This window comes from Vidua macroura, chromosome 4 (genome assembly GCF_024509145.1).
Source record: "Vidua macroura isolate BioBank_ID:100142 chromosome 4, ASM2450914v1, whole genome shotgun sequence".
NCBI classification, from domain to species: Eukaryota; Metazoa; Chordata; class Aves; order Passeriformes; family Viduidae; genus Vidua; species Vidua macroura.
This window is the reverse complement of record NC_071574.1, coordinates 62,827,451-62,847,874: the sequence shown is the minus strand read 5'-3', so window position 1 is coordinate 62,847,874 and position 20,424 is coordinate 62,827,451. Positions and strand designations below refer to the sequence as shown.

The 20,424-nt window shown below is 35.9% G+C and overlaps 1 protein-coding gene across 1 annotated transcript in view; it reads right to left on the bottom strand.

Moving 5' to 3' along the window:
* The window catches only part of SORCS2 (sortilin related VPS10 domain containing receptor 2), a 529,534-nt gene that overhangs the window by 90,259 nt on the left and 418,851 nt on the right, over positions 1–20,424 (bottom strand). The window contains exons 4-6 of the mRNA XM_053975679.1: positions 15,412–15,576; positions 10,551–10,624; positions 1,224–1,288 (exon numbers count right to left, since the gene is read on the bottom strand). Coding sequence (XP_053831654.1) covers positions 1,224–1,288; positions 10,551–10,624; positions 15,412–15,576 — 304 coding nt within the window. The remainder of the gene's footprint in view (positions 1–1,223; positions 1,289–10,550; positions 10,625–15,411; positions 15,577–20,424) is intronic.

Below are 20,424 nucleotides of genomic sequence, written 5' to 3'. Positions count from 1 at the left end.
AAATTACAGTTCTTTGTCATATGGGTAGTGCAAAGATGCTATTTCCACTAAAATCAATGGCTATGCTTGTATTGATCCTAATTGCATAAAGTCAGTTTGTTGAGAATCTAGCCAGGAGATATTTCATGAGAGTTTTTCTTTCTCTGCTATTTCTTAAATAATACAAATAAAATAAAAAAACCCACAAAAACAAAACAAAACAAAATGACAAACCAAAAACCAAAACAAAACCCCAAAACTGAAACAAACAAACAAAAAAGGAAGCAAGCAACCAACCAAAAAAAACTCAATAAGCAACCAACCAATCAAACCAACCAGCCACACTCCCCTCCAAAAAAGCCACCCTAAACCAAAACCGACCAAATGCAAAAAAACCCAAACACCCAAAATCCACCACCAACCAAAAACCCCTTTGTATTCAGGCCCTGAAGGATCATCTTACATTGTCTCTAAAGAAAACAGCTGATGGAGCTGTCACCATGTCTCATAAATCTTACCGCTAAAAGATTTAGACTTTTTTTCATTCAGCTTATAATATGGTAACTTTGATTTTTTAATAGGGCTATAATTAAGAAAAGCTATGGGAACAGAGCAAGCAAAACTGTGCATTCTTTATGACTCAGTGTTAAACTGCACAGGAACTTAGATGATCTGATTCAAGGAATTAAATTATCTTTCAAGAGTATGATAGGTAACAAGAAACGATACAAGCTTTTGGAATCATGGTGACTCTTTAAGCACATTCTGACTACTAATCTGCTTTTCCATTTATTTTTCTTTTGAAGTTTCAAAGTATACTGGATACTATAACATGAGGAAATTCTGAGAGATGGTGGCTGTTGCACTAGACCTGACACGTGCAATGATTCACATTAACAGACACTTACCCGGCATTAACGCTGCATTGCAAGTTTTATTTGCAAATCAGGAAAAACTGTCCAATGTTTAAATGTCAGGATAAATTGCACTATTAATGGACATTATCAACAGAGCTTAGCATCTTGACATCAATTCCTCTTAAAGTGAAAAACAAGTAGATTTTAAATTACACTATATTTTTATATAACAGGACAGTTTTGCTGACTACAAATAAACAGAGAAAGAATCTGACTTGCACATTTTCTCTTCTGACTAGTTTTAAAAACAGCCCGAAAAGTACCTCTAAACCAAAGATAAACAACTATATACTAGTGTATCAATTGATAACATTTTCATTTGCATACCTCCACTGGGGTCCTGGATTTCCATATGAACTAAATCAAGGTCCCCGTCAACTCCAGCAACAGCCCTGAGAACATAATATAATCAAGTTATGTAGAGCCAGCTACAGAATAGTAATCATGTGGATGGAAGAAAAGAGATAATTTCATACTAACCAGCTTTAGAATTCTAGCTGGGAATAAAATAAACCCCATTTATAATGTCCTATTACTAACATCTATAAATAGTTTTTTTTCTACTTTACATTATGCTTTCCTTAAATTTCTTTAAAATCTCTTCTACTAAAAAATGCATACAAGTAGAATCAATTAAAAAATGAATAGAAATATGCATGAAATCAGGAAAAACCTTCATAATCATAAATTGATATACACACACACAGATATGCAGACACTCACATGCGCTGGCAAGAGCTATAGCATCTTTTTACAATTATGTTTAACATTTGAGACTACAAAGCAGATTTAATGCTAAAAAAAGGGTTAGATTCCTTTCTTATTAGAAGTATCTTAAACTTGACACATGGTTTCCATAACAAATTGATATCTTCGGTTACTATACTCAAGAGAAGAGCACATTCTGCTTTGGCAAAGGAAGTGAAGAATAATTTTGAGAAAAATATCCTGAGAAGGAAATTCAGTCAGGGTTGATCAAGGTACAGTTTAACTTTGTAAAGGTGTAATGGGAACACAGGATGATGTTCTCCCAATATCTCTCATGTCAAATATGCTCAGCCAAAAGATGAGTTTTCTGCCCCAGGGCTTCCATCCCAGCCTGGGAATGGCAGCCCCAACTGTGCTTTTTTCTGGCCCTTCTATTGTCATTAGTCAGGCAGATTCTGCAGAGAAAGCTTTGAGCTGGCAGTTGTGCTGTCACAACGTGAAACAGAATCCGACCCCACTCCCACAGACATCACTTTTCTCAAGGCCCTTCACTGGCAGGGCAAGAGTCAGCGAGTCAGAAGATGCAAGCTGAAGACATGCAAAGGAGACACATTGAGTGATAAAGTGCAGCTCGATGCAGATATTAAAAAGGAGCACTAAGATACTTAAGAGAAAATTATCATTGTGATAAAATTATTAACAAGCAAATGCAATAAAGCTATACTTCGGACTGAAATTGCATCATTATTTAATGATTTTAGTAGCAGTGATTTATGAGGAGTGGTTAAAACTCAGACTCAGTAATTGATGGCTCCTCAGGAACAACAGGCCAGGGGGAAGAAACTGGATGACTTCCACTGCTGCATAACAACCAGAAATAATCACATATGCTGATTTTCCCTAATAAGATAAATGATCAGTCCAAAGGAGGAAAGAGAAGGGGAAAGATGAGCCCCCTCCAAGCCATAAGATGTCAGAGAAACTTATAGTGGGATTTTTTTTTTTTTTAGCAAAGCATGGAAAAAATCTTGGATTTATTAAGAATTTGATCTCTCAAACACAAACTATTTTAGCATTTTGGAGGCAATACGTTAGGTTAGAGAAGATTTTAGATCCACTGAGTTCTGATGAAAATAAAATGAGCTTGGGAAGGGATCTATGAACTTTTGTGCTGTGTGTGCTGTTATCTATGTTTCTAGATAGCTACAATACAAAATCAAGCCTGTTATAACTCTGTAGTCAGCAATTTGAGGGAAGAAAATGTTTGCTGAATATTTTACTTTTAGTGTTGGACCTCAGGCAGCTGAACCAAAAAAACTTTTGGGTTGAATTTTCTGAGTCTGAGCCTGACATGCTAATAAACATCAATAATGCAAAGAAAGTTTTTGGGTACTTCTGAAATGACTTCTTGTATCTATAATTTATCACACATGATTTCATAAGCACAGTTTGAGGTATTTGTTAATATCTTTACCTTCTCATCTTTATTTCAACAGCTCAGAATTACAATGATCTCACGTCTATCATGCCCCTCCTAACAGTGGCAGCTGACACATGTAGACTCAAATCTTGTTTCCATTGTAATTTTTCAGTGAAAAAAGATGTAACTGATCTGTTTTAATGAACACTGCAGAATGAAACTTTCCTACCCAGACTACTTTTCTCCTATACACTTTTATTAATTATAATTATTTAGTTAATTATAAATTACGCAGAATATTTCAAAAATATTATTCGTGTTTTTCATTACTCTAATTGTACTGATGAACTCTAGCAGCAGACACTATTTACTCAATGAAGATGTTACACCCTCAAAGTCTACTTTTGAATGTCAGCTAGGGAGCAGAGTTTCTGAACTCCAAAGTCCCTTTACCCAGATTTACAAACACTTAGGAATCGTCCTTTCTTCTTTTACTGAAAAAAGACCAAATCTCTTACAGCTGCTAAGAAAATCTGCAGAAGAGAGTATAACTAATATAGAGAATTTGAAGCTATATCCCTGAAGAATAAACTAATCTCATTTCAGTGGACTCCTCTGCCAACAGTACTTAAAAGATAATGCTGTTATTTCACTCGTGCTTAAATCATGAACCAGAGGAAAAGCCGTGTGATACTCTGAAAGCTAAACACAGACCAGGGCCCTCTGCCCAGCTTCTGAAAATAATAGCAAACGAGGTGCATACAGGAACACAAACCTTATGTGGTCCTCTGAAAAGGAAAGCTTAGTTGCATACTTTTTCATATTGAGGGAGAAATGTAAGACAAAGTTGGGGTTTTTTTGCATTTTCATTTACAAACTTACTACTACCACAACATAAGTGCACTGTACCAGTATGAGCTTTGTGTCCACACATCCACTCACAAGGACAGTTTACTGTTCCCCAGCTGGCTTTAGAACAGGACCTCTTCTGTCTTATAAAGCATAGATGCAATGGACCCTGATAATCTGACAGCTTCTTCCTTTTTGGTTGGCATTTCAGAATAAATTTTAATTTTTTTTTTCCTCCAGATAGAACAAGCACTTTCTTAGGAACTATCTCCTTTTCTCGATTTCAGTAGTGGTTGTTTTTTGGTTTGATTAAAATTCCCCCACTCTTCTCAGAGTACTTTGCAATTAAAATGTTCTCACCTCAGCAATCTGGGAGTACTTGTTTGTTTAGTAGTTTTACTTAGGCAAATTCAGGGCTTTCTGGTTGACTTTTTAATGTTTACATTCAACTGCTGAGTTTTCCAATGAAATTCAGACTAACTTTCAGATCAGGCATGCCTTCCTCTAGGAAAAGAAATATTTCTTGACCAAGTGTACCATGCTGGATAAAGAAAGTGCAGCACACCAACACTTCAGATCACACAACAGGGTGGTTACAACACTTCAGATTTAAAAAAGTCCAACTTGACTGCAGGGTGGTGTAAATAAAAGCAGCCTCAATATGCTTCTTCCTTTTCCTGTGAACACAAACTCCCTTGTGCTTGTCTGACACCATGTTGAGCCTCTTGGGAAAAACAGTTCTGCAGAATGTAATTTTAGAAATTTTTATGAGGGATTTCTTATGCATATGAGTTTTTACACTTTATAGAAGTTCTCCTGAAAGATTAGCTGTTGTATGACCTAGTTCTTCATAATTTTTTGCATTAGTGCTTTACCAAGTAATTTCACTGACCTTAACAGCATAATATCAGCATGAAAATGGTGCAAAGGAGGTGACTGAAAAGCCCTTTGTGTTTGTCTTAGTAGGTGTATAAATGTATATTTCACGGTACAACCATTAGGCATTCTGTAGTTTTAAGTAACCGTACTGAAATTCTAAGAATTTAGAATTTTCTGTTAGAGGTTTTATGGGAGACCTTTGGTATTATTTTAATAAAATCTTTTCTTTAATACAGCTACCTCTCTTTTTCCCTAAATGCCCCAACATTGTCTTCCTCTAATTCAGTGCAGCATTAGGAAAACACCAATACTCACCTGAAATTTCACAGTTATGCAATATTCATTATTATTACCAGGAATAAAGTTTATCCAAAAAGCAACATCTTCCCCATTGATACTGACTGATTTCTATCAACTGGCTTAAGGGCACTGCCACGCTTAGAAAGCAGGTTAAAAGTATACAAATGTTTTCACTAAGTAGTTTAAAATGGCATTGACTCTTGGCAAGCTGGCTACTCAGGAAGACAAAACTATGATTTGATTCATACAACCTAAAAAAGATCTGCTTATGACTGATTTGCGTTTCAGGCCTTGTTGCCTTCCCATCCACTTCAAAAGACACACCTTTAATGATTCAGTCAGTGCCTTACACAGCCAACATGTGCTGTTATTCTTTATTTCCTATGCTTAAATGCTTTTTAACAAAAATGTTTTTCCTGCTGTTTTGTCCAAACAGAAGAGCTACTGTGGTTTTTCCCTGCCTTGGGTTCACCTTGGCTGGCCACAAGGTGCTCACAAGCTACTCTCACTGCCCCATCTTAGCAGGACGGGGGGAGAATATATAATGAGGTCAAGAGTGGAGGTAAAGACAGGGAACTCACTCACAAATTACTGTCACATGTGAAACAAACTTGACTTGGGGAAGAGTAATTTAATTTATTGCTAATGAATAACAGGATAAAATAATGCCTCACCCTGGCCTTCACCACAGGCTGCAGGGGTGTCTCTGCCCTGGCACCTGGAGCACCTCCTCCCCCTCCTTCTGCACTGACCTTGGTGTCTGCAGGGCTCTTCCTCTTACATATTCTCACCCCTTTCTCTCACACCTGTTGTGCACTTTTTACCCTTTAATCTCTTATCACAGAGGCACCACCAGCATCACCCACAGGCTCAGTCTGGCCAGTAGAGGGTTTTCCCTGAAGCTGGCTAGAACTGGCTCTGTCTGACATGAGGGCAGCTCCTGATCTCATCCTACAGAAGCCCTGAACGCTCCTGCTACCAAACCTTGCCACATAAACCAGTCACACACTTTATCACACAGAAACAGAAACAAAACCTTTTTCAAGTGATTAAGTCAAAGAATAAAAAATTCATTGACAAAGGCTCAGTGAAGTCCTCTCTGCATTTCTCTCCTTCAGGACATAACATGGCTGAAATCCTCTCTTTCACCTGACACTTGAACAGCCAGGCACCCACTACATTTGACATAAATTGGTACAGCTGTGACTGAGTATCTGTGTGGAATTTCATTATGAGAACAGAACTTTGTCCCCTGAGAACAACTGCTTCATCAAAATAAACTCATCATTTTTTATTTTTATGTTCTTACCTCTCAAGAAAATGGAAGACCTGTAGCTAAAAATAAGAGCAACTGATGCCCATAGCATAGGATAGAAATATCTGAGTGAGTCAAGGATAAAGAATTCCTAAGGCTCTAGATAGTCATAAAAGAAATGTGTTGAGCCTAATTCTCTGGTAATTACCAATTCATTTCTTACTGTCCCAGGGAATATTTGTGCTGGTGTAGACAGCTGATTCACAATCTATTCTTTGCTAATGTATTACTAAGACCTATTTTGAGAAATCAAAAGGATTTCTCAATGCTGCATAAGCCTTGGGGACTGAGAAGAATAGCAGCAGACCTAGAGGAATCCCAAACTCCACTACTCTTTCTTCTTCTCAAGGATTACCACGTAATACAGCACTTTTTAAAATGGGCTTCATACACAAAAGCAGCTCTATACCATGTAATGGGTGAGTGTTTGATGTTTGGCTGGGATAGCTCATATCTTTGCATTCCATGCTACAAGTGCACTAAGAACTGAAAAAAGCACTTATAAAGGATGGGTGCTATAACATCTCTTAAACTGAAATCATCACACTGGGGCAAATGCAGTTTGTAGGCAGAAGTAAAACTGGTCAAAGCAAATGAAGTTTCTTAATTTTACAAAAAAAGAAGTTGCTCAAAATTTAAAAAAAATAGCTAATTAGTATTTATACAGAAAAAAGATATTTATTTTCTGTATGTTGATACAATTTTTTTAAAATTACAGTGTGACTTAGTATTTTATTTTGTTGCTAGTTTCAAATCTGACTTTCATGCTTCTGCTTTATAGCTCTTTTGGTTTTATAATAGGGTAGAATAAACTATTTCATTTAGAATGCACCAACAACCCTCCAGTCCCACTGCCTGACCTATTTATTACTGACCAAAATTTAAAGCAAGTGGTTGATGGCCTTGCCCAAATGCCTCTTAAACACTGAGAGGCCTGGGACATCAACCAGCTCTCTGGTAAACCTCCTTTGCCTCCTAAAATGCTAGGAGAAGACAAGCATTATGAAGGCTTAGCCAGCTTTCTTTTTCAAAAGAATAAATGAAACAAATAGGAAAATCAGCTAGGACGGTGTAAGAAAAGATCACACTGTATCACAGAAGAAAGAAAATATTCTGTGCTCCTAAATTAGAGATGGTTGTATACAATTTCCACTGATGCCAATACTATTTTCATTAGTTCCACTACCATGAAAGATCAAATTCCACACATAAAATCTAGAAAGATATTTAAGGAAGGATCAAGAACACATGGAAAGCAAATAAACCCTTGAAGATTATATTAATATGTTGCTTATAAATCTATAATACGTATCTGAACATAAATATTTAGAATACTCAGTGTCTAGTGACCTTCCCTTAATATAAATACATAACATGTTCCATCAAATTAATTGTACTTAGATTTTAATTTCTTTTTGAAAACAAAAAGAAAAGCTTATTCAGGAAATGCATGACGATATGGCTGCTTCTGAAGGCACAAAAAAATGGTTTCTACAAAGCACAGGAAAATATTATGACTGATAATATTTGTAGTTACCAGACTGAAACAAAAATCTTAGGCTATATTATTAACCTCAGTGGCAAAGATCAAATTGAAATCAAAGAGGAAACATCTGCTAAAGATCTGCCAGTGAAATGTTCTTGGCACAACCAGCCATGATCAGCAAGAGACATGCCCTCATTTATCATGAGATGTACAATTAGTTTGGCACAATATTTTTAACACATCAGATGTATGTTGACAGGAAAACAACACTAGACTTGTCCTTACAGTCAAACTATTACAAAGCCCAACTCTTACATCTGTTGAAAACAACACAAACACTTGTTTCTATTGAGCACTCAGATAATTTGGGTGACAAAGGCCATAAAATACTGGAAAGTCTCACATGACAGACAAACTCCCACTGGAAAGCCATCGTGTCCAACTCTCCACTCACAGCTCACTCTTTATATATTGCAAATTTCCATATGAGATAGAAGTAAAATATAGATCTTTAATCCTTGTAAGTTTATGAGAAGGATAATTTGGTAGTGATGCACTGAACATCTGCTTCCAAACCCTTGCTGTTGCTGGCTGATTTCTCTTTTGAGAGAAATCACTCTGGTCTATATATAGAAAAGAGGAAAACAACCCCCTAGAAAATATTTCTACCAGTTATAAATGTACAGACTCTTCAGATTTATAATTCTTATTTGTGAGGAGTATGACATTTATGAACAGCCATGACTTTGAAGTACTACATTGGAGTTATTCCTATCCTATTCCTATGGTATAATGAAACATAAGGATTCTTATATATTAAACATGCCGTACACAAAACAGTGACAAATTATTTGGGTTGGAGCAAAACTGACACACATTTCAGTGGCTTTCTGTATTTTTCATAATTTAAGTGTGCTAAGTGTCAGATGAGCAAAAACTCCAATTAAAAAAAAAAAAAAAAATCTGTGAGAGAGAGGCTGCCACTCTTTTTTCTTACCTGTTAGTGACTTGGATGGTTTCCAGACTTCATACATTTTAAAATATTTTTATTAAAGACATAACCACATGCCCTCATTATTTACATCCCATATAATCTCACTAGGGAAGAATTGGATATAAGGCAGATATGGCATTTCTGACACACAGTGCTACTTAAAAACAATCATACCTTTCCACAGGGTACTTAAAAGACCTGAAAAGTGTATGGCCTATGAAACTCCATCTGCTGTGCAGAAATAAGCTGTTCATTGCTGTTCAAAGCTATACTTTGCAGGAGCAAGTAAGCAGAAAGTGTCTGCTCAACTCAACTGTTTCAGCAGATAAAGTTGAGGCTAACTGGAATAAATCAGATGAATGTTCTACAAACTGACCATAGGCTACTTTTATAAAATTATGGGCAGTAAGTAGGTTGCAGATTGAAAATGAGGCACTTGGAAGGGTGAAAAAGCTTGTGTGTTGTGCCCAGGGCTAATGAGACCAACAGGGCAGCAGGGCAGGTTAGGTCTTGTGCTCCCAGCTCTTTCAGACAGGGTTTGAACTGTCCCTGTGTCTCTGCCCCAGTCACAACCTTCCCCCTGCCCAGCTTCAGCAGCAGCAGCACACATGCAGCACACCCTTGGACTCACCAAATTATGCTTTGGGCAGTGGCCAAAGTATCTGTGGGCACCATAACATCTCTGTGAAATCAGTTTATGCAGGTTTTGTTTTGTTGCTTTGCTTTACCCCAAGTATGGCCAGGATGAGTATTTATTTCAACACAAGAGCGAAACAACTACATGAAAAACTGGGAGGGTCACAGACGAAACTAATAGCAGGCACCTATTGCAATACTGGCACCACCCCCAGCAAACCACAAAATTACCACTGAAAGCCAGATATGTTTCCATAGACATATAGAAAATTATACTTTGCACAACTGACAAGGATAAGAGTCCACTTAGGAGTTAAAAGCCATTTAGGGAACACAAGAGTTTAGTGTAGTATGACTTAAACCTATAATAAAAAATACACACAGAATTTAAATGTGAAAGGTGGGAGTGTGAAACTGACCAATTAAAAAAATAAAATTAATTAAAACACTATCAAAAGTTTAATTTTGGTTTTAAATAAGCTATACAATTTTCAAAATAATTTTATTTGTTAAAATAAGGACAATAACCTGATTTTCAAACATTTTGAAAAATGTTTGAAAACCTGTTAAAATCACTTCTTAAATACTTAGTGAGATACATATACAATGTGAGATCCCTACACAATACTTGAGCTGAAAATGAAATAATTAGATATATATGTTCTCAATAAAGTCATATTTTCCAGCAGTTTTTTAGCAGTGCATGTAGGTATGATCCAGCCTCTCTTAAAAAAATTTTATAGATCTTTCTCTGCAAAAACATTCCTCTCCTTTCTAAAGATCAATTTCACCAGTAAAATGGTGAGCAATTTCATTCAACATTGCAGCTTTCTTTAAATCTTGGCCTCCGTAGATCCAGACCTACAGCCCTTCCATGTGCTGATACTCAGTAAGATCCCTGGCATGAGTATGACTTTGCAATAGAGGATACAGAAACATTGCCATCATCTGCAAAGGATGGCAAGGCTCACACAGTCCCCATTCCTACCTCTGTAAACATCTCCTTGGAGTAGAATGAAATACTTTTATTGCTCATTTTATTATTTCAAAAATAACAGACTTCTTACCAAAAAAAATGATCTTTAGAAACTCGTTCCTGCAAAAGGTTCCATTTTTTCCCCAAGTCAATAGATACATAAATCTAGAAAAAGAGAATAAAAGGTGAAAAATTAAATTATAGGAAACTGATAATACTGTACATCTTCAAAGACAGGCCCTATATCACTATTAGAAAGACAGATTGTGCACAAATTAAAATAAAACAAAAGCAAAACCAACAAACAAACCCAATAGCACATTACCAGAAGCTCAGTACCTTGTTTTCCAGAGTAACAGCCTTTCATAGAGAAATTATTTTAAAATATCATCTATAATAAAGAAAATGCTGCAACAATGACTTTTTGTTTACTGTGAAAGCACAATTCATTTGGGGTCAGATTCTTTTTTACCTCAGCATGGTTACACAAGAGGGATGGTAATAAGGCACTTCTCCTTATTCCCTTTCATTGACAAAGAAGCACACAAATGTTTCCTTTATGCTTCAAGCTTTAATGCCATGAAAAACACTTAAGCCAGGAAGCCAATAGATTTAAAACTCTGCTAAAATAGGACCAATATATTATATATTACAGAAATGCTTGAGAGATTTGATGAGAGATGCACTTGTGGGCTTGATCTGCAGACACTAATTTGTAACCCACCAGAAGTGGTCCTTCAGCACAGAGGCAAAAGATGCCCTGGAGGAGAAGGATTCCAGCTCCACCTTCTCTATGAACAGTTCCCCACTGGTAAAAAAACAAATGCTAATGATATGGATGGATATCAAAAGTGCAGATGAAAGATGTTCTCCCTCAGAATAAAGTGGGATCTAAAATAGCTCTTAACAAATCTCCTTCCTTTAGCATTTACCTTCAAAATGTGTTTCCTCCAGTTAAAATAGGAAGTTTCTATCAGACTTCTAAAAAGACAGATTTAAAGCCCCCTGCTGTCTGCATGCATTTCTTATTTGATCCAATTTACATAAGATGGGTTTTCTCTTGATATCTAATAAGGGGGATAAAAAGGCAAGTAAAACTGTTCTTCTCTGATGTAGAAGTCACCAATTCAGTGACTGAGTGTTGTGGGGAAAGTATCTTATAAGAAGTAGTCAGGAATGCTTATGTTTTAAAATGACAGGTTCAATGACAAAAGATAAAGAAACCCCAGTTATGTATTCTGTTCTACTACAGAAAAACAGCAATATTAATATGTAAAGATAAAGGTTGAGGTAATGTAGCATAAACTCTATGGGTAAATTTACTGAAGTTTGAATTAGAGATAGGAGAGAATTTCCCAGTTACTCTGCACTTCACAATAACTGGGTTTCCTTGCATTGAAGGAAACACCTGATTAAAGTAGATAGACTACAGGGTAGGAAACTACAATAGGGACTCAGATTGCTTATTGACTCAGTCAATGCACAGACAGAAATGGTTTGGGATCAAAAATTCTTCATCCTCAGAGCTAAATGATTCAGCTGCAGAGCCAGGCTCTTGATTTGCCTGCTAAATTTCTGCTATTAATTTTATGTGGTTTAGGATTTGGTGCAACCAGTGTATTTTATAACATCCTGCTCTGAGCAACCTCCTCTGGGGGGATGGATGTGGCTGTGAATGGGCTGGACCATGCAGGGTGAAGAACCTAAGCTGCTTACTCCTTCAAACACCTGTCACCACAGACATTGCAGAAAAGAAAACCACCAGGTTTGTCATTTTTCTAAAAAGCCCCTGCTCACTGAGAAACCTCCCTCAGTAGACTGCTTAAATCTGGGAGAGATGATCATTTAATGCATTATCCTAACCCTGTTGTCTAAACTGCAAAGAAAGCCAAGAATTCAGAAATTCCCGGCAAAAGGGAAGAGAACTGTTTAGGATAAGGGACAACACTGGCACGTGAACAAAGGGATATATTTTTTGTCATCAATGAATTTCAGAAGAAAATGAAAGATTCTCACCCTTTGAACATAGACACATATACAGGAGAAGCCAAAGGCCAAACGAAATCCACCCCCTCTCCACCAAACCCAAACTACCTGCTCACATACACATTTAAGATCAAAGTCTGGGAGCTTATGAGTGAACAGTTTGGCTTTCTGCAGAGGAAAAAAGCCCCTGCAATCTTACTGTTAGGGAGAGTGAACTAGGACTAATAAGGCATATTCAAACTCAAATGAAATTTTAACTGACACAGCATATGAACTAGATAAAAAATAACATGTAACTAACTTACATACACATTGAACTTTCTGCAATAAAAAACCCAAGTGATCTATATGCATTATGTTTTTCAACGGGCACATACGATAAAACTCTTAAATGAGATTAGATAGGATGTGAAAACAGTTATTTTAGTAGACAGCTAAAATCTCTGGCTTAAGCAAACAGATCTAATAGATCTTATAATTTTGCTTATTTTCACTTGTGCAATAAATGTGTGGAAAAGCTTTTTTAAAAATATTGAAAATATTTTTCTGTTTGGCCATTATTTCATCCTTTCTGCTTCCAAATGAATTAAAATTATTATCTAAAATAATTTAAATCTATTTCAATTAAAATCTATTACATCCTTGACAATTTTTTTTTTTTAAATCTAGAAGCATTTATGTAGGCTCAGCAAATAGATGATTGTTATTCATTATAACAGAGGGGTAGCCAGAAAAAGAGTGTATAGATTTGAGGCAATAAATGGATTAATCCAACCACAGTGACTGGATTTGCATTCATTTATAGTGCCAGCTAGAGGCTAGAGATTTATTTAAACAGAATCTAGGGTTCTGAATGAAAGAACAACACATATTTTGCAATATGAAATAAGCCCTAAATCAAATCAAAAGTTGTGAAAAAGGCCAAGATGCTCCAGTAGACAAAGAAGCCTTGCTGACTGCTATTTATGAAGGACCTGATTCCTTGCATTCCTTGCAGTCTCTTACAAAGTGCCTTCCTAAGAAATTATTTGAGTAACAGAAGCTAATGGTTTCTCCATTTTAGAGTTTTAGATTGTATTAGATTCTGATACTACTTCTTTTTTAGGGAAGGTAAAGTTACTTAACTCAAAAACCTAGAGTGTACTGACTCCTCAGGGCAATTTGAGATCAACACTATCTCTCAAGATCATTGATTTTAGTACAGTGACCTTTTCTTGTGTCAAGTTGCAATTTTGATTTTCAACTCCTTCTCTGCAAACATCACTTTATCTTCCTCTCCCTTCTAGACCAAATATATCAGATTTCATACAAAACATAAGCAGGTTACTGACCCAGTTATAGTCAAAGGCATCCTTCATTCCTACACATCTAAGGTAAAGATGTAGGACTTGTCAAGGAAGTCTTTATGGTTGACTCTTTTTAGTGTCACTGAAAGCCTGAGAAAAGTCCATCAGATTACCTAACCCTTCCAGCTACTCCTGCAGAGCTATTCCTTACTGAATATTTTTTTTTATAGTTTTTTGGTTTTGGTTTTTTTTTTTTTTTGTCCAGTCACATTTTAGGCATGGCAAATTTTTAGGCATGGCATCACTCCTTTTGGGAGATTATCCAAGTATAAAATGCCTGAAAATCTTCCTAACATGCTTCATTCATCAAAACACAAACCAGCTGCTTCACTTTGTTTTTCTACCTCCTGCTTTCTTCTGACAAATACTTCTACCCACTTGCTGTGGGCTGGACAAATTGTTAATACTTTTTGGACTCTTACACTTCATGATTCTGCCACTCTAACTATAAAAAATACAGTAATTATATCTACTGTCAGGAACAAAAGTCAAACCAAACGAAGATATTTTCATAACAAAGGCTTTTCATTACTTCAGGCTTCCCTGATGCATTTTATTTACATAACATGCATTCAAATTATTTGTAATTGGGTTACGATTTCAAACCAAAGCTAAGTAAAATATTTAGTGTAATTTATGACTTAGTTTGGTTTGCTATGTTTTTTATTCTAGTTCTAGCCTTATTTGCAAATGCCTGTAAAAATGAATTGGTTTGGGATCAGCTGTTAACTTACATATGCAAAAACATATCTAAAAGGGTGACTTGATATAGCATCACTGGAATCAGTGCAGTATTTGGCTGCAGTATGTGCAACTTCTCTGACTAATCTGACCACCTAAACATACACTTTCTGTGAGGTATGATCAGGGTAAAATGGACTGAAGTTTACCAATTTAAGTTTAAAACAGGAGTAATGGTAGAGGTGAGTCAAGCTGCTACCAGGACCAGAACGACAGTGAGTTTGCAGCTGCAGTTTTGGCACTGTGAAAAAGAGATGAGCTACACACTTAGAGATGGTGGGCACACTCATCAGTGCTAAGCTCAACCCACCCAGAAATTTGACTTCACAGTTTAACCACAAGAAATCTGAAAGAGGGTAAAAATTTACAAACATGAACAGCTCCTGAATCTGAAAGTGGTATAAAGCCACTATAAGAGAGATAATTATTGTACATTTCTACAGAGTCACTGACTCCACAAATTCTATTCTGCTATATGAGTGTGCAGTTTGTTTTGTATGAGTTTATTTTATGTCCTGTGAACAGACTTTGGAGGCAATATTTCAACTTCATTAACTTCCTACTGTACTATAAATTTTTTATGGTCACTTTCTAGTGAGGACCATGTTTCATTATTATTTAACTGTATTACGCAGAAGGATAAATATTCTCAATATCCATATCAGCTGAAAATGCCGGTATTGAAACTACCATAACCACAAAGATTTGGACATCAATAAGATAAATATTTAAATAAATCTGAAAACCACTATATGATTCCCTTCTGGACAACTGTTATTTCATAAAACCCAACACTAATCAGCATGTCAGAATTGCTTTATATAATCTTAATAGAGTAATTCCTAAATTTCAAAGAAATGCAGTGTCTTCAAGCCTTACCTTGCCTTCCTTGGTATAAGCAAGTACTTTATCTTCTTCTTTTGGGTGAAAAAGGAGAGTTTCCACAAAGAAAGCAATGGGTTGTTTCTGGAAAGTGGCTCCTTCATCTGTGCTTATGAAAAGGCTTTGGTCACGGTCATTATGGGAAGAACTTACAAGAATTATCTAAAAGACAAAAACAACAACATACCTTCAGCAGCCTGATTTCTCTTTAACAGAAAACAGAACCTTTTTTTTTTTTTTTTTTTTTTTGTGTAAATGTCATATTCTGTACACACCTTACCTTATGTATCAAAATTCTGCAGACAAGAAACTCAAATCACTTAAGAGATAAGGATTGCAAGATTTTATTAATCTTCCCTGACCAATTCTATGAATGCTAAATTCTATAACTTCTCTTGCAATCCACACCAAACTGATTATGCTTCTCATCTCTACTCAGAATGACTGCCTTGGGTTTTGGTGCTTGTACAAGGTTCTAATACTGATAATCTCTAATAATCTCTTTATCTAGTGAGGCTACTAAATGTAAAAATAATCATTGCCATAGCAGAAGAATGACAGAGGAGAAACTTCTTTATAATATCTCTCCATTGTTTCACCATTCTCCCCTTCCTGATATATTTTGAATAAAAAGGCAATTCACTTTGATGCAGAAGAATATGCCAACAAATTATTTGCATTTCCTTCTCAGGTCCAAACAATTCCTTGACTCAAGATAATATCTTGAGCTGTTTCCTTGTGTGACCTTTATGTTAAGCTTTAAGCAACAAAGAAATTCTCCCCACATAATTTAGTTAGAATTTCACTCATTTCAACTTCACCTTCTGCTATAACATCATGGTTCTAAAACTGCCAATGTTTTAATCAATCCATTTTGATTGTTTTTCCAGACCAAAAGGGTCCAGTTGGCATTCAAAAATCTGCCTTTATCAACTGATAGCCTGCAATCAAACTGGATTTTCAAAGTCCAGCTGGGCTCTCTCTAGCTCACTCTTCAAAAACAATTTAAAAAAATCCTTAATTCAAAATGTATTTAGAATATTCAGCAAATGGTGCAGAAAACACCACAGAATACTGATCACTCTGATACACTGACTGTAAATTGCTTACAGAGATAAATGACAATGAGTTATTCAAACAGAATTACAAGAATGTGAATACAAAAAAGGAAAGAGTTGAACAAAAACAGTACAATTTTTATGTAGTCATTTTTTTAGAGCAGAGCTGAAGTTAAAATTTTGAAACTTCAAATGAATTATACAGATACGACAGCTGGGCTGAGCTTTTACTGCAATTGGTCTTGGGGGGAAAACTATAAATTCAACATTTATAGATGCTTCAATTTGACAAGTAACTTAAGCATGTGCACTTTTCCTTGAAGCACATACACAGTGGCACTAATTTTGAGGGCTTTCATATACCTCAAATGGGGAACCTATTGAAGTACATTGTTGAACAAGAGAGACAACTGCAAATACTTTAGGGTTCATGGTCCAGTGCTGAAATCCCACACTAAAACAAATATTAAGGCAAAGGTATTCCATTAGCTGCGTGACTAGGTCAATAAGAAGAGCAAAATAATAACCCATTACATTGTTATAATCTTGCATTTTCTAATGATATAATTTACCCAAAAGAAAGAAAATTACATTTTTATTGGAAAGCCTCTATAAATGACACCTTCACAAATGCCTTCTCTTATTTCTATGGTATCCACTGGCTTTCTGTCTCTTGGGCTTTTTGTCTCTTCAAACAGTGTCTGTTTAATTCATTGCTATCTACACTCTTCCAGTAGCTGCTGGTGGCCTAGATACAAAGACTCTTGTAACACACTCATTTATTAGGTTTTCTGCAGCAGGAATGGCATGAACCTGAAATTGAATGTGGCTGCCATGTGCTGTCCTGTGCCTGCATCTCAAGGGGGAGTGAAGAAGTGTTTATGCCAAGCACAGACATTTGTACTTTCTTGCCAGTCTGTGACTTAGGCTTAAAATATCTATTTTCTCTTGGAAATAAATAAATTCAAACTATTTTCCTGCTGAGAGAGGTATATAGGGCTCATTCCTAGTGTTTATGACCAGAACATAGAGAGAAGGACCTGATCCCCAGAAAAGGCGTGAACTGCACTTGTACAGAACAGTAATCTCTGGACTACAGCAATACTATCTTCCTTTTTTTTTTTTTTTTCTGACACTATAAATCTTACACTTCAAAAAATATCAAAATTATGGCTTCAAAATAATAAAGGAATGAGATTTATAAAATAGGGAGTGGTTTTCACTGTTAATGAGTCTTAAATATAGGCATTGCTAAGTTTCATAATGTGGACTCAACAGAACTGAAATCATAAGAAAAATACTTTTCATAATGTAATGCAAACACACAGTGATATTTGCTAATGCTGTCCTTCAAAAATATTATGTATCTTTTGGAGTTAAAACGATTTTAAAAAATAGCCTAAAGATTGTACTTACAAGTATATATGGCAGGGCTGCTAACTATTCTTTTATTCACACACACATCATAATTCATTTAAATAAATACTTTTGAATTTCACTCAGTGTTGTAATTTATATTTTAATAGTTTAAACCGATCATTATGTGTCAGACATACAGATTTCCTCCCACAGCTAACACACCGGGTGCTCAGACTTGCCTGCTGGCTAACACCAGTTATTTAGGAAAATGCTCCAGAGTAAATATCGTATCCACATTAGATGCTTTCCATAACAAGCTTTATTTACTTTGAAAGCAGAACAAGTAGCAAAACCCTCCTGAAAGCAACTGATGAAGGGATGCAACTGGGACATACTATCTGGAGAGCCAACCAGCAGTGATGGCTTTAACTCAAAATAAACTTCTTCCCTGAATAAGTCTGTATTTAAAAACCAGAACAGATTTTAAACACAGATAAATTTGAGCTCCTTATAAACATTTTGCATATAATTTCTCACTCCTGTGAGATTCTTCTAATATTTTTTTTAATTGTAACTTTATATTATGTTGTTTATCTCAGACATCAGTACTTAATCTCCATCCAGCTAAATAAACCACAATAACACGTGTATACAGTCAGGTCTTATTTAAGTCTACGACTGCTAGTAGCTACACAGAAGTAAAAAAAAAATATTTCAAGGAGATAAACAGCCCTATGGTTTGTAAAGAAAAAGAGTAAAAATAATATCTGTTATAGACAAACAAAGGGAAAAGGAAAAAAATCCAATAAAAAAGAAAAACACCACACCATGCCAATATAGGAATTAAACCATTCCAAAACTAAATAAAAGCCATACTTTTCCTCATTACAGGAAAAGTCAACGAGGCAGGAGTTAACAGAAAAACCAAATAAATCTGAAAATAACATAATTAAATCCATTTGTTTAATCTCTCTTTCAAGACTGATTGGCCAATATGCATGTCTAACCATTCCTACTATGAGTGGAATCACAATCTGAGCCCCAAAGAATGAAAAGATTCTGATGGCTTAGGCTACAGTTCTTTGCATATCAGACTTTTTCTTTCACTGTTACCATGAAGATTTGGAATAATCATAGTGATTACTCAGGAGTCTTAACTGTAGATTTGGCAGCCATTCAAAGCTATGCTGCAATTTCAAGTGGCAATAAACAGAGGATATTAACATGCATCATTTGCACTGTGTCTGAAATATAACCCCCCTCCCCTCAGTTTAGGTCCAATCAAAATTTAAACTCAAGACAAATTTCATCTTAATCAGCACTTTCTCTAAAACAAGGCAATTTTCTAACATATTACAATTGTGCTGTCTCTTTCAACTCCAGCAACTGATCTTAATTTTAATTGTAGCTGTTATTTTCCTTTTTATTTCCCTAGTATTATAAAGAAAAAAAAAAAGTAAAAATGCCCATGATTAATAAATTTTTACACTCACAGCATCTGACTTGCTATAGGAGACTTCTGCAGTAAGTGGTAAGAGAGATGAGACACTATTTTTTAATTCTATAATCCTCCATAAAGTCAGAAATCAAGACACTCCTCAGCATGCCTTACTGACCCTGAAGAAAGAAACCTCCTTTGGTCAGAGTAAGAAATGAAAAAAAATGTAGACTCTTCATTTAAGCACACAGCAGACATGCACTGAGAAGCCAAGCATGGCCATGAAGAACCTGTGCTTCCTCAGCCACCCTCAGTAAGCTGAACTCCCACTGGACATTGAGAATTCATCTCTGGGGCATCAATACAACCCTAAAGAATGCTGCACCCACTCCAGGGACAAAAACCCTTAATGATGTGAACTTATAAGCCATTCACAGTGAGGTCAAATCATTTCATAGAACACTTCCAGGGAGGGGTCATTAATAACTACTCTGAACAACAATCTTTCCAGCATCTCATCACCCTCACAGTAAAGAACTTTTTCCTAATATCCAATCTAAATCTGCCCCCCTTCACCTTAAAGCCATGAAGCGCATGCACTGCTAATGCTTAGATGAAGGTGACACCAACACAGAAACCTCTGATGGGAAATGGTCTCTGTGCTAGTACTGCCAATCTCAGGGCAGTATTCACAGAGCTTCACGGCACCCTCAACATTTCTAAGATTAATTAACTCATCTATTTTTCTTGGGTTTATAATTCATATTATTCATGTGTTATTAGATACACTTGGCTGAGAGAGAGAGATTACTAAAGCTCCCGATCCCACTTGTAAATGAGATGTTGCTTCTCAGGCAGCATTCATAAAACACACAAAGTGGACTGCAAAAGGTTATGATTTTTATTTTGGATGGTATGAGAGATTTGATAACTCAAGAGTGGCTAAGTGAGAGTGAAATATAGTCCCTTTACTTTCAGAGTGGTGAAAAACAATACCTAAAAAATCAACCCAAGGTCATTCCAAGCAGAGAGTAAAATAAAATGTCTCCCAGATAGCACTTCAATCTTGTAGATTTTCCCTGGAAGTTGCATTACAAAATCACTCCTCACAAATGTTAAGTTATAAGTGGATCTAATAAGTCTGCTTCTGTGTCC